At 37.4% G+C, this 15,677-nt stretch overlaps 1 protein-coding gene across 2 annotated transcripts in view; it reads right to left on the bottom strand.

The window, feature by feature from the left end:
• Positions 1-15,677, bottom strand: part of pde1b.L (phosphodiesterase 1B L homeolog) — a 191,491-nt gene that overhangs the window by 11,271 nt on the left and 164,543 nt on the right. For both annotated transcript variants that reach the window (XM_041582578.1, XM_018247537.2), the window contains 7 exons: positions 14,520-14,586; positions 10,834-10,950; positions 7,808-7,948; positions 4,700-4,800; positions 2,542-2,667; positions 2,102-2,203; positions 871-991 (listed from right to left, as the gene is read on the bottom strand). In XM_041582578.1, the coding sequence (XP_041438512.1) occupies positions 871-991; positions 2,102-2,203; positions 2,542-2,667; positions 4,700-4,800; positions 7,808-7,948; positions 10,834-10,950; positions 14,520-14,586 (775 nt within the window). The remainder of the gene's footprint in view (positions 1-870; positions 992-2,101; positions 2,204-2,541; positions 2,668-4,699; positions 4,801-7,807; positions 7,949-10,833; positions 10,951-14,519; positions 14,587-15,677) is intronic.

The following is a 15,677-nucleotide window of genomic DNA, read 5'->3' on the forward strand; positions in this document are numbered from 1 at the left end:
GAAAATTAAATGAATAGTAACACCAAAACACAGCTTCAAAGTAAATAATATAATGCCTTGTACTGGTAAAACCGGAGTGTTTGCTTTAGAAAGACTACTATAGTTTATATAAACAAGCTGCTGTGTAGCCATCTGGGCAGCCATTCAAGGCACAGGTTACATAGCAGATACCAGATGCACTCTATAGAATACAATTGTATTATATTACAAAGCTAATCTGTTATCTGCTAAGTATCCTGTGCCTTTTCTCCTTTTTCAGCTTAAATGGCTGCCCCCATGGCTACAAAACAGCTTAGTCTTTCTGAAGCAAACACATAACTTTTACCAATGCAGGGCAACAGTACATCATATATTAATTACTTTAAAATGCTTCTATTTTTTGTGCTACTATTCCTTTAGCATGGCAGTTTGTTGCTTTGCATTTTATAATTGTTTAATAAGCATTTCATGTTGAAAAAGTGAAATTTAGTGCAAGAAAACTCCATTTCCTATGAGTTCTGTAATTGCATTAATATATAATCATGTGCTCAGCAATTGTTGCTCTGATTTAATGTTTTAATTTCAAGTAAAAAGGGGCCAAACAAATGTGTAATGTAATAACCAATGAGAGACTACCTGTGGAGCAGTTATTAGTATCAGAAATGTAAATTACATATTACAGCTGGGTTATTGGTATGAAATTATAGAAGTTCATTGAATGCTTTATTTGTTTTTGTGTTAGAAACTCTAAAACAGAAAAAAAGGCTGCTAATAAGTACCAAGCAACACAACAAATTTCAAGTAAAGCGTGATATAGTGTTTATTGTGATACAGAGGAAGATTGGCAGCTGCAGAAATCCAGATTTAATATATTGTCGGTAATGTCCTTACCTGTCTAAAAAACTCTTCCATTAGAGCTTTGGTCCATCGTGCATGCACCTTCCACTGCTTGGTGGGATGGCTGATATCAGCTGCATGGAGTAGTAGAGAAAGAGCCTTTGATTTGTCCATGCTGAAAGCAGATGTAATAAGCAATAAGCGCAGGCTACAATTCTGGCATCCAATCTGTTTTACCAAGGAATTAATATGTGGAGAATAATGTACGACCTGTTATACATAAAAAGGCTATTATAGCAAAAGGGACTCCCATGAAGTTCCGTAGGCAGAAGTAATTACCAAGCACATTCTACATTTTTCAAGGGAAGGATGTAGTAAAATAGTGCCAAAATAAATTGAGCTATATCTTTGTGTTAAAAGGATCCTGTCATGATTATTATGGTATCATTATGGTATAGTTTTTATTACTAAATTACACTGTACATTGCAAGTTATTCATTCTACCATTTAAAATGTTATTCTTTTTATATATTTTTTATGTTGTAATATTTGTGTGTAGGCAGCCATCTCAGGTCATTTTGCCTGGTCATGTGCTTTCAGAAAGAGCCAGCACTTCACAGTGGAACTGCTTTCAGGTTATTTCAGGTTACTGTTTCTCCTACTCAATGTGACTGAAGGAGTCACAACTTAGATTTTTACTATTGAGTGCTGTTCTCATATCTACCACTAGGTGGGCATTGAGCATTTTTATTAATGCAGGTGTCAGGGAGTTGTTATCTGGTTACCCTCCCATTGTCCAGCTGCTGGGGGGGAAAGGGATGGGTGATAACACTCCAACTTGCAGTGCAGCAGTAAAGAGTGACTGAAGTTTATCAGAGCACAAGTCACATGACTGGGGGCACCCGGGAAACAAACAACATGTCTAGCCACCTATCAAATTTCAAAATTAGATATAAAAAAAAAATCTGTTTGCTCTTTTTTGAAAAAACAGATTTCAATGCAGGATCCTACTGGAGGAGCACTATTAAATGATCTATTTTGTAATAACATGTTTTCCCCTGACAGAATTTCATAAAGGGGTCATATGGTTCACCACAAGCTAAAGGTTTTGCATCCGCATAGTAGACAGTTTAACGCTAATTTTTCACTGGGTGCTACTGGTACAAAACCGCCCGCTATTTGTAAATAAGTTTTAGAACCATAAACTGCTTCAAGATTTATAGTACTATAACAATAGAACCTCAAGATACAACTTTATGTACAGGTGCCATTTTTTAATACTCACGTTTCTAGCTGTTGCAGAGATGTTTTCATGGTTTTGACTTGCTGAAAATGACAAGACATATCAGTGGCCAGGACCATCTCTATGACCAGAGACCTTAGTTCCCTGTAAATTAAAAATACACTTTATTGACAATCATTATGCATAAAAGGTGAATATGCATAGATGTTGGATGCCTCATAATGGCTAATCTGGTGTAAAGCATATTACTGCACTAACAATCACATTATGTAACCTATTTCCATGTAAATAATACGGTTATATCATGTCATCGACATTGAATGTGGTACAGTCTCTTGCCAGACAGGTGGGATGTTGCCCTGTAGAGCCACAGAAGCTCTCATTCAAATTAATCAGGATTATTTAGAGAACATTGGATTGTTTTAGTAAGAAACCTTCGCAGTGATATCTTTTTTTTTTTAGACATTAAAAACTGAACTTACGCAAACTCGTCCTTAGTGAGGTTGACAAAGATATTCATCTCATCATCTTGCATAATCCGATAAACTGCGCTGACGTGGTGATTCTCCAGCACTGAGCGGTCATTGTACAGAATGGCACAGTCTGACCTAAAATAATAATAATGTTCACTTGATATATTTATATATTACAGTGCAAAGAGAACAAAGTCAAGTATTAAAGCGGTTGTTCACCTTTGAGTTAATGTTTAGTATGATGCAGAGAGAGATATTCTAAGATAATTTGCAATTGGTTTTCATTTTGAACCACAACTTTAAGTGTTTGAAATTGATACTCCTGCACCTGTACTATAAACTGCATGGACAGGTCTTATACTTAACTTGACTTGGATTGAGTGAATTTACAAGAGACAGACGTTAAAAAAAAGTTAGGTTCCCATTATATAAAAAGGTGCAAAGTGTTTGTAAGTAATAAAAGCCACCCATGGCTCATTTGAATCACTGTGCTCACACACAAACCAAGGGTACACATACATGCTAGGTTACACCAGCCAATGATGGACAGAGTTCTGTATGTTACTGATACACTTCTTCCTGTTACAGTTAGAGCTGAACTATTTCCTGTCAGGTGATCTCCGAGGCAGCACACAGACCATCACAAAATGGTGACTCAAGGTACAAGATGTAAAAGGACAATATTTACTGATATTTATATTCCGCTTTGGTAAGATTCGCTAATACGTTACTTATACTTATACAAAGTATCTGTTGGTAAAACATAAAATTCTAAATCTAGTATTCCTTTAAGTTTTCATGAAGAAGTACAGTAGGTTCTCTTTATAATGCTTGTGACTACATATTACAGTAGAAGACATTGTATAGATTCATTTCTGTTCCAACATTTGGTTGAACCTATCTGCAATGATAAATGTGTCGATTCCTTAACATTTTCTTCGCTGCAGCTGCCACCGAATTGCTGGATTCCCCAGTTAGATCCTTAATACATTATTTGTTTCTTAATATTTTTATCCGAGACTCATTTCCTCTGGATACCCTACAAGGTAAAAACTGAAGAATTATCTATATATAAATGCAGATATTATGAAGATAAATTGGCTCTAAAGTGGCTGGTATCTATGATTATTAATGATTACGGCTCAAATTGTGTTTTTTTATGAACTCTTACATGTTTATCCTGGTTCAGACTCCTGCTGCTCACATAATTGGTTCAAAAGAAGAGCTAAAATGGCAGATTAACTGAGAGATGATTAATATTAATTGATGAACAATACAGAAACAGTGCTACCTGCACCGGCCAGGAAAATACTGCTCATTAGGTGTTAGGTCAAGCTCTGAACATGGAAGACCATAATTGCGCTGACGTTGCCTGAAATAATGACAAGCAGCAGGGTGATGTGGAGCCAGATTTTAAGACAATTAAAAGTTCATGTTTTAATTAGCAGAGAACAAGAAAGCATGTTTTCATGGAGAATTGAGTTAAAAATATAATAAAGCTCCCAAGTTAAAGAGGAAGTTCACCTTCAACTGAACTTAAGTATGATCAATGTTCTAAGTCAATCTGGAGCTGATCTCCATTATTTTTTTTATTTACGAAGTCAATTAACCCAGTGTTCAACTCCACTCCAGCTCCTGTTGTTTGATTAAGGCAATGTTCCCAGTTCCCTCATGTTGGCACATATAGAATACAGAAGGCCAAACCAGGTTCTGGTTCCTGAGGAAGAGCGTTACTTTATCACATGAAACACACTGAACTACCTATTGTAAATGCTGTTCATCGATGGATGTTTGTGAATAGTTTATATTTTGGCAATTCTGTTTAAGTTTAATAAAATATACTTCACTATATTTGGCCTTCTGTAAATAGAAGAGGTCTTATAAAAAGTTAAAACACAAGGTTTACAGAATAAAATGGGGTCAAGGCCCTGCTCACAAGAGCTTACAAAGTAAAGGTGATGGAGCCCTTGTGCATCTTCACCGTGTCTGTGTTTTCTCTCACATTCTAAAAACATACTGGTTATGAAACTGACCTTTGTGTAATTGTGAAAGGGACATTAGAACACAATCTCCACTGCAAACAGTGGCGATTTGCTGTAAAGCTCTGCAGAAAACATCGGGCTATAGAAATAAATGGCAGTAATATAATAAACTTCGAATGACTTACTTTGTCTGGATGTGGAAGCTGTTTGTCGTTCCTGTATGTTCAAAATCATGGATGGCCGCAGCAAAAATGATAGCCAAAATCTCAATCTCATTCAGACAGTGCTAAAGTGAATAAAAACAGTTGATAAATGAGTTGTTAGTAACACAACGGCCTCTAGAGGGAGAGGGAGTATAGAGCAAATGTGAGACACTAAATGCTGAAAATGTAATTTCCCCCTGAAAAATCTTTAGATTTATTCCAACTGAGCTGCTTTAAGTATCATTGAAATACTGAAATAATGAGGGAAGGATAAATAAAACAAAGATTGAAAATTCTCTTTAATGCAGGTTCACTGCTGCTATTACTGCATGAAGAATTGAAAGGAGCTCTAGAGACGCTGTGCAGAGTTTAAATATTTACAGATATGGTATTAGCGCTTCCTTTGTTATTACAGAAAGGACAATGTATTTCATTAGAGCTCTATTCCAGTTATCTGTTCCATATTCTGTATGACAAAGAGGCCCACAGCCACCTGAATGTATCAAGGTTCTGTAATCTCCTTCCTATCAAATCTGCTCTTCTTTCCTAGGGCAGAGGACCACTTGGCTTGAGAGCTTTCCTAGCAAAGACATTAAGATCAACACTATAATCCTTATCCCATGTCATACCAGATCCCAATTGTGTTTTGAGCCTATCACTATTCCAGCCAAACTTTAATTGGAAATACTAGATTTACAATGTGACAAGATTAATTCAAATCATTTCCTCAGAAGTCAGAATTAAATCACTACAATATTGTATAGCTATCTAGCATTAGCTAAAGCTCAATTTTCATCTCTCCCCTTTTGTAAAGTGCCATTGATATCGCTCTCTCTGTACAGGAAACATTATTAATACAGAATATGAAGTTGTATAGCAGCTGAAAAGATATTAAACCATGTTAAAAAGGTTTTTTCCAGTGGCACAGTGCTAGTAGTCTCCTCTATAACCAACAAGCTCCTTTTAATCATTAAAAAATAATGCTTATTTGTAAAATACTAGTGTCCTGACAGATATAGTCCAAAGAAAACCCCTCTACAAGTGTATTCAAGGACAAATAGCTTTTAGAGACCCCTATAAACATCATAAAATAGCTGATAAAGGACATTCATTCATTGTGTATATGTAGGAAAGGGCTCCTGATGAGATGGTTTTAGAGAACTTTAGGTATATAAATAAGATGGTAAGTCCCAGTGTACCAAAACATTTTGAGGAATGCCATAATAATGATTTAAAGGTATATCTTTCTTGCGATTTTTAACACATATGTCCCTCTCTTGGTAGGGTAGGGCACCTCAGGAGATGTGAAACTGATCGGATTTCTCAACATTGGAGTCAAAAGGTCTTATTTTTTTTTCATATAATTTTTTGAACATTTTAATATCTGTGTGAGCTACACATCTACTATTTTAACTATTTGTCATATTATTATGTATCCATAGTTTATGCATTACCTGGAGTTTTAATAAAGTGTCGCTCATGTATACTTCATCAATATAATGGACCAATAGGAAAACCTTGCCAGTAGGTGGGATTTAAAGGTCACTTTGCTTTACCTGATGAAGCAAGTTGGTCTCCTAAAATCCCCCCCAAATGATCCTCCTGGATGCAACTCCAGCAAAAAGCTTAATTCAGTTTAGTGTGTTATATGGGATGTGACTACACTGGCGAATCGTAATTTCGTTACTTCGCCGATTTACTAACGGACGCAGGTGTTACTTCGCTAGCAAAGGAGATCGACGCTAGCATTGCTTCGCACTCTAGCGCCAGACGAATTCTCCTTCTCCCGAATGGACATAACTACTGAATGTTACCATTTTCGCCAGACTTGCCTTGGCCAGCTCAGACCAGGCGAAGTGCAATGGAGTGAATAGGACTTCCTCAATTTTTCAGTGGAAAAACTTTCTAAGTTCCAAAAAATATTTGCGTCTTTTCCTTTTTTCAGAGTGATAGCCTGCAAAAGTCCTTAATAATGTTTTTTGTTTAACCGGGTTCCCCCATACATTTTCTAACATATGGAACATAAACTATACAGTGGGCTCATGTGTAGGGCATTATACCAACTCTATTTTCTTTATTAAGGTTCCCTGGACTTGTGTAATGTAATGTATTTGCTGCAACATATACGTCCATTAGACTTTATAATATTCCACCGTATGCAAATTAGCCTCTGCAATGATAAATGTGTCGATTCCTTCGCTGCCACCGAATTGCTGGATTCCCCAGTTAGATCCTTAATACATTATTTGTTTCTTAATAATTTTATCGGAGACTCATTTCCTCTGGATACGCTACAAGGTAAAAACTGAAGAATTATCTATATATAAATTCAGATATTATGCAGCTAAATTGGCTCTAAAGTGGCTGGTATCTATGATTATTAATGTTTACGGCTCAAATTGTGTTTTTTTATCATTGCTTGAAGACCTCTAACGAAGTTGCGCTAGGCATTCCCCCAGTGAATTTAGGAGGTTTGCATCAGAACTGTCTCTTAAAGTTTGCATTCATTTATAGCTATCTATCATTCTGTAGAATTCAGTTTGCAATTATCTCACATTTTGTAAAGTGCTGTTTGTCTTAAACTATCATTATCAAAGTGCTAACTGTCTCTCCTTATATAAAGCACTTTTTATTACAGAGCACGAAGGTGAACAGCTGTCGGAGAGACACAAATCAAACCATTTTATACCGTTACTAATTGAGCAATAAACTCAGATTTTAAACCAGTGAAACAATTTCACTGTCATTTAAAAACATCAAGTTCCTAGTTTGTGCTATACAATTTGGGAAAGCGTTTAGTGTCAGTGCAGGCAATTTGGTCCAATTAAATTTGTTTGTAATAATGAACTATATGAGAAAGGAAGCATATTTGTAATTATCTAGATAATTTCAAATCAAACCCATTTGACTACTCGGTTTCTCACTAAGCAGCTCACTTCAAGCTTCTCATACACAGATTTTATAGTATAAATGGTTTGGAAATGGAACAGATAGAATAATGATATTTGGATCTGTGGCTCGAGAGTTTATTTCTGAACTTAATATGCAATGACAAAAAGATTCTTAGTTGAATTATATAGAGATAATTACCACCATGCCCGTTCTGAGAAGAAAGCAATGAACTGTCTGTGTTACATCTGCTGCATGGATCTGGTTATGGTACGGATTCTTATATTTCCCATAACCGCTTTCCAGAGAGTCCAAAAAACTCATGAGAAATGCAATAGGAATCTGAAGAAAAGAATGAAACATGATTAATTCCTGTTAGTTCCTGGTATTGACAGTTGCCTGTTTCTGTTTATGAATTTTCTCCATGATTCTAAGGTTGTTATCTGGTTCTGACCTGGCCTGCCAGTCTACATCTATTTCTGTCCTACTACTCTAAGGGGCACATTTACTAAGGGTCGAATTTCGAAGTGGTAAAACTTCGAAATTCGACCATCGAATTGTAGAAATTCGATAGTCAAAGTTTTTTTTGATTAAATTTAGCCATTTTAGATCGAATTCAAATCGTTCGATCGAAAAAGGATTTAATCGATCGAACGAACATTTTTCCAAAAAAAACTTTGACTTCTAAAAACTTAGCCAAATACTGGCTATAGGTTCTAGTAGGTCTCCATAGGCTAACATAGCAATTTGGCAGGTTTAAGATGGCGAAGTGTCGAAGTCAAAGTTTTTTAAAGAGACAGTACTTCGATTACTGGTCGAATATTCAAAGTTTTTTCAGTTCGAATTGAATTTTGGCCTATTCCATGGTCGAAGTACCCAAAAATTAGTTTGAAATTCGAAGTTTTTGAATTCTAAAATTTACTTTGTATTCACTTAGTAAATGGGCTCCCAAGTATATGTTTGGCTGCTACACTTGCCCCTGTAGGAGTCTGGATTTTCTTGTGGTAAGGCTTAGCGTCTCCCAAGTAACTGAGAGCCCGGCCCAACAGGTAATTGTTGACTGCACAGGAACATGTGGCCTAACATTAACTTGTGGCTAGCTTATAGGCTACAACGCTAATTGACTACCTACTGACCAAAATCTCCAACTAACAAATATCTGTGGCTTTTAGACCAAGGTATAAAAGAATAAATCCACTAGTGTATTTTGGTTTTGTTCAGCTTCCTACTTTACTTGGTTTCCTAATTGCCTCACCTAGTGATGGGCGAAAAAATTCACCAGGCACGAATTGGCGTCAGATTTCCGCATTTCGCGCAGGCAAATAAATTTGCGAAACTCACGAAACCTGACATGGGGCTAGACATATTGTCAATTTCCCAGCTGCCCCAAGTCATGTGACTTGTGCTCTGATAAACTTCAATCACTCTTTACTGCTGTACTGCAAGTTGGAGTGATATCACCCCCCTCCCTTTTCCCCCCCAGCAGCAAAACAAAAGAACAATGGGAAGGTAACCAGATAACAGCTCCCTAACACAAGATAACAGCTGCCTGGTAGATCTAAGAACAACACTCAATAGTAAAAACCCATGTCCCACTGAGACACATTCAGTTACATTGAGAAGTTAAAACAGCAGCCTGCCAGAAAGCATTTCTCTCCTAAAGTGCAGGCACAAGTCACATGACCAGGGGCAGCTGGGAAATTGACAAAATGTCTAGCCCCATGTCAGATTTCAAAATTGAATATAAAAAAATCTGTTTGCTCTTTTGAGAAATGGATTTTAGTGCAGATTTCTGCTGGAGCAGCACTATTAACTGATGTGTTTTGAAATTTTTTTTTTCCCATGACAGTATCCCTTTAACCCCCCAATTAAAAAATGCCCCTACCTAATAACCTAGATAGAGCCCCTCTCTGCTTCACCCTCGCATACTTCAATAACCCTGAAAATGTCCCTAAAATACTTCTCACCTATCAGTGCAGAGTAAGCGCAACGGAGCTTGTGGGCACGTTCCGAAACTTCAGCTCTCTTTGGGTCCTCTTCTGCAATTTGGGTCTTCTTCTGCAATTTCTGTCACTTTTGGTGCATGTGCAGTCGGTATGAATGGGAAGACTGCTCCAACTGCAAGTGCGCCAATACGGCGCTCTATTACAGATGAAGACAGGCGATCTGGAAGATGGCGCCCACAAGCTCTGCTGCGCTTACTCTGCACTGATAGGCGGGATATAATTTAGTGACATTTCCAGGCCTGTTGAAGTATGCGGGGGGAACAGGGAGAGGGGATTATCTACAGTAGGTTAGTTGGTAGAGGCATTTCTTAATTGGTGGGTTGAGTTCTTCTTTAATGTTCATCTAAGGAGCACTTCCACCTTGGGGTGTGCTGCACTTTGCATGGAGTGCCAGATCAGAAATCCACCAGGAGGCAAACCACAGCCATGTCCTTACCGCCTGCCTTAGAGCAGGGTGGTGTAATCAACAGTCAGTGGTGTATTAGTGACGGGAGCCACAGGTCTCTGGAATGGAGGGCAGAGGACTGTGACAATTTGTGTCCATTCCCCCCTGAGATAAGGTTAAGAAAAACAAAACAGCTGGCTCTGTGCATTTTTTTAACATTTGTGAAAATTTATGAAAATGGTTTAAGAATTTGCATTCCTAAACATTTTAATTAGGTCTGCAGATTTCATGCTCATTCCGTGCTGTACAATGTGACAGCGGGCTTATGTTTGGGAGTATTGGCTGCAACAGGACTCCAGAATAATCATTAGTATCTCTCACTGGAATGTCTAACTATTTTACTTCAATACATCTTCAAATTATTTCCTAATCTACTGATGAAGACTTACCTCTATGTTCACCATTGATAGTAAAAAAAGAAAAAAACTATTCAAATGACAGAAAAAATGCATTTTACATATAAGGTTTTAAACTAAAATGCATTTTTCCAGAATTGTTGCATAGGGCTTTAAAAGAAATTGAATCTAGCCTGTGTGGAAATGTGTCAGGGAACTTAGATTGTAAGCTCCATTGGAGAACTGATGACCAATGTCTGAAACGTGCTGCAAAAACATGTTAATGATATAAAAAAATGAATGAAAACATGATAATAATCTAGGAGAGGATAAAGAAAGACAATACGGTATATTGATACTTAAAATAAAGCACCCAACCTACAATACAATACAATTAAAGCTTTTTAGGATTAGTACAATATGAGTTATTTCTTAAGGTACCTTGAATCGACTGTTAAGATTGTGCCTGGTCAGAAGTTCAAAAACAATGGTTTTCAAGGCATGATCCTCGCTCACTCTGTTCAGCACAAATACATCAAAGTCCCACAGGTCCAAGTGCTGAAAAGACAAATAGAAGAAATAACATTTTTTCAGACTACAAAGACAGGTATGGGACCTGTTATCCAGAATGCTTGGGACCTGGGGTTTTCCGGATAATGGATCTGTCTGTAACTTGGATCTTCATACATTACGGGGCACATTTACTATTGGTCGAATATCGAGGGTTAATTAACCCTCGATATTCGACCCTCGAAGTTAAATCCTTCTACTTTGAATATCGAAGTCAAAGGATTTAGCACAATTCCTTCGATCAAACGATTGAAGGAAAAATCGTTCGATCAAACGATTTGAAGGATTTTAATCCATCGTTCGAATGATTTTCCTTCGAGCCCAAATTGCCTAGAAAGCCTATGGGGGCCTATGGTGGTCGAAGTTTTTTTTAAAGAGACATTACTTCAACTATCGAATAGTCGAATAGTCGATCGATTTTTAGTTCGAAGCGTTCGATTCGAAGTCAAAGGTCGAAGTAGCCAATTCGATGGTCGAAGTAGCCAAAAAAAATACTTCGAAATTTGAAGTATTTTTTTATTCGAGCTAAGTAAATGTGCCCCTACGTCTACTACAAAATCATGTAAACCCAATAGGCTGGTTCTGCTTCCAATAAGGATTAATTATATCTTAGTTTGGATCAAGTACAAGGTACTGTTTTATTATTACAGAGAAAAATGAAATCATTTTTAAAGATCAGGGTTATTTGATTATAATGGAGTCTATAGGGGGGCAAGGCCTTTTGGTAATTTAGAACTTTCTGGATAATGGGTTTCCAGATAACGGATCCCATATCTGTATATATCTCTGCTAATGGTTTCAAATACACTAATAGCAAGCCTGGCACTGCATTCACTGAGTTGTGGTCAATAGTTTTTCTGTAAGAGCACAAGAACTAGACTAGACAATGTCATGTAAGCATTAATTGATGCTGTCCTGTAATAAAAATCTGAGTATGCCGTTACCATCAGTGCTTATACTGGTATCTGTATATAATTTCAAAAAATAACTTTGGAGGAAGGTTTTATGGCCAATTACATTTCATAGAAGATTTGGCCACACATGCCTTGCCACATTTAATAACCACGCCAGCATTCACAGAACAAACAAGGTCTAATTAAATGGGAGTGAAAATTACAGCTTAGCTATTTTAATTTTAATTAACTTTTATACTCGAAATACAATACAATTTTTGCTACAAAATCAACCAAACTTTAGAATGCCCTTAAATGTTGTGAGTCATAATTAAACTTGTTTAAATTACAGTGTATGTCAATATAAAATTATTTGTTGCCATGAACAAAAATTCTTCCAGGAATGTTTTATATACAGGAATGGGATCTATTATTCAGAAACCTGTTGTCCAGAGAGCTTTATATTACAAGACTCAATTTTGAGAAAATAATTCTAATTTTTTAACATTTTCTCCTTGCTCTATGTAGTGATAGAACGGTAACTTGTACTTAATCATAACTAAATATATTTCGAAATGTATTTCGAAACTGATCCATTGCTTGACAGCTGCCAAGTCTTTCGGGAACAATTAACTGTATATGGCCTAAAGTATTAGGGCACCTGACCTGAGTGTCCCAATATGTCATTCCAAACCAAGGGTATTAATATGAAGAAGCTCCTGATCATGGAACAGCCTTTATTTTTCTTAAAGGAAAAACAAACCCTTAATAAAAAAAACCCTACCCCCTACCCTACATAGACCCCCCCCCAGGTAAATGCCACTAACTCTTTAATTACCCCCTCTGTGCGGATTCTGTCCAGCGGAGTTCACACAGCCATCTTCTTCTCTTTGGTAATCTTCGGAATGAGACCGGTGTATCGATGCATGCTCGGAGCAATTTTCTATACTGTGCATGAGCCGAAACTCACGAAAATTGCCAAAGCACCGGTTTCATTCTGAAAGATTACCGAAGCGGCTGAAGATGGCACCCGTGAACTCCGCTGGACAGAATCTTCACAGAGGGGTAAGTAAAGAGTCAGAAGCATTTGCCCGGGGGGGGGGGGCAGCTAGGCCATGTATTAATTCTATCCTTGTCCAATGGCTCTCCATGCAGGAGTCAGAGTCTGATAAACAATTACGTTTAATGTATCATTGGTGCGTGCTCACTTCTGCCGCCCTAGACAATGTATTAAGAGTCTTTCAAATTAACTGACTGTGACACAAAGCTGCATGTAGGGTGAAAGATTGCTGATCCTAGGTGTGCTCCCTCTCTCATTTATATTTAATTTGTATTTCTAGCAGAAGAAGGTGGGGAAAAAAAGCATCTTAATTCTGAAATTCAACAGACTGTTTTTAAAGCAGGTTAAATGGGTATTAATGTCTTGTGCTATGGAAGGGTTAAAGGAAAACTATACCCCCAATGAATACTTGAGCAACAGATAGTTTATATCTAATTAGGTGGCATATTAAAGAATCTTATCAAACTGGAATATATATTTAAGTAAATATTGCCCTTTTACATCTCTTGCCTCGAACCACCATTTTGTGATGGTCTGTGTGCTGCCTCAGAGATCACCTGACCAGAAATACTGCAGCTCTAACTGTAACAGGAGGAAGTGTGGAAGCAAAAGAACTTTGTCTGTTAATTGGCTCATGTGACCTAACATGTATAGTTTGTTGGTATGTTTGTGTGCACCGTGAACTGGAACTAGATACAGCTGAGCACACTCCTTTTTCAAATAGCCTGGTGCACAAGCGTAAGAGGGTACGGCAACCCCCAAAATCAGACCAAACTGTAGAAATACGCAGGCACACAGGACGATTAAAGTGCAGGGTTACCCCTTGCTATTTATTTCTGTGCGAACGTGCAACGTTTCGGGGCAAGCCCCTTTGTCAAGCATACGACAAAGGGGCTTGCCCCGAAACGTTGCACGTTCGCACAGAAATAAATAGCAAGGGGTAACCCTGCACTTTAATCGTCCTGTGTGCCTGCGTATTTCTACAGTTTGTGTGCACCGTGAATCATACGATCCCAAGGGATGGCCCTTATTTTTTAAAATGGCAATTTTCTATTTAGGATTACCCAATGGCACATACTACTAGAAAAGTATATTATTATGAAAATGGTTTATTTACATGAAGCAGGGTTTTACATATGAGCTGTTTTATGCAATATCTTTTTATAGAGACCTACATTGTTCAGGGGGTATAGTTTTCCTTTAATGCATGGGCTGACTTGCCATTTTAACTGTTCTGTGTGATTTTAAAAACTGAATAAATATCTTTAGCAAGTTATATGGAAGCAGCTGAAAGAAAAAATCTGCAGTTCTGAACGATCATCTTCTGCAATCAAATAATACACCAAAGACAAGGAAAGTGATAGCTTCAAGCCATCATTTACCGTACATCATCAATATAACAGGCAATGTTACACCTAATGTGCATGAGTAATGGAAAGAGATAGAACTCATGGATTCAACACCATGAAATGGTAGTGATTCTGCTTCATATAATTCTGAATAAGAATTCATATTAGAACACTCATTCTACTCATAAATATGCACAGCTTTAATGAATGTTACTGTATTTGCCTTACATATGTAGAATGGCTGGATGCCAGTACCTTTAAACTGTTAACAACAGCTGCAGAATAATTGGGTCCAACTGCTGTGTATGATCTTCGAAACATTCTGCAAAGGCAAGGGAGACAGGAATTTTCATATTATATCTTTTTTTTTTTGCTTGAGTAGAAATCAGTGGTGAGCCAAACGACGATGAAATCCCCAATTTAAATGTAAAGCAGGGTTTCCCCCTTGCAGATTCCATATCCATAAAATAGCACAGTAATGCCATGGTCTGCCAAGTTTGGAATGGCTGTGGAATTGATTTTAGTTTTAATGCCGGGAGAGCTATCGATACATGGGAAACAGAGAGAGGCATAGTGTACCGTCGGAATTGTTTTAATTGTATAAGCAGCCTTGCGGCAAAGACTGTGCTAAGGCAAGAGGTTGCACATACATAGAACTACTGTCTAATCAAGGAACAATGACTAATTATTTCAGGTATACTTGAATGAATAGGCATTTAAATAGCTCCTAGAAGTCAAAATGATTGGGAATGACAGAACCGCTTGAATAAACAGCATCATTCATAGTTAGGAGATACACTCACATTTTACATTGAAAAGAATATAGCAATCACCACCCATACCAACAGAAACTTGTATGCCAAAATATGGACAACTACCCAGCAATAATTGCTTAACGGACCTGAGATTGAAGCAGAATCTCTTGCAGTCAGATAAATATCTACTATGTGCAAGTTAAACCCATATGAGGCTCTCTACTTACTTATGCTTTCCAGGTCAAGCAAATAGCTTATTAGCACATAAGGTGAATAAGCATACATATACCTCATGTACTTGTAGTTGCAAGCAACAGCTAGGGGCCGATTCACTAACTTCGAGTGAAGGATTCGAAGTAAAAAAACTTCGAATTTCGAAGTGTTTTTTGGGCTACTTCGACCATCGAATGGGCTACTATGACTTCGAATCGAACTAAAAATTGTTCGACCATTCGATAGTCGAAGTACTGTCTCTTTAAGAAAAAACTTCGACCCCCTAGTTCACCATCGAAAAGCTACTGAACTCAATGTTAGCCTATGGGGAAGGTCCCCATAGGCTTTCCTAAGTTTTTTTGATCGAAGGATATTTCTTTGATCGTTGGATTAAAATCCTTCGAATCATTCGATTCAAAGGATTTTATCGTTCGATCGAAGGAAT

Source organism: Xenopus laevis, chromosome 2L (assembly GCF_017654675.1).
Source record: "Xenopus laevis strain J_2021 chromosome 2L, Xenopus_laevis_v10.1, whole genome shotgun sequence".
NCBI classification, from domain to species: Eukaryota; Metazoa; Chordata; class Amphibia; order Anura; family Pipidae; genus Xenopus; species Xenopus laevis.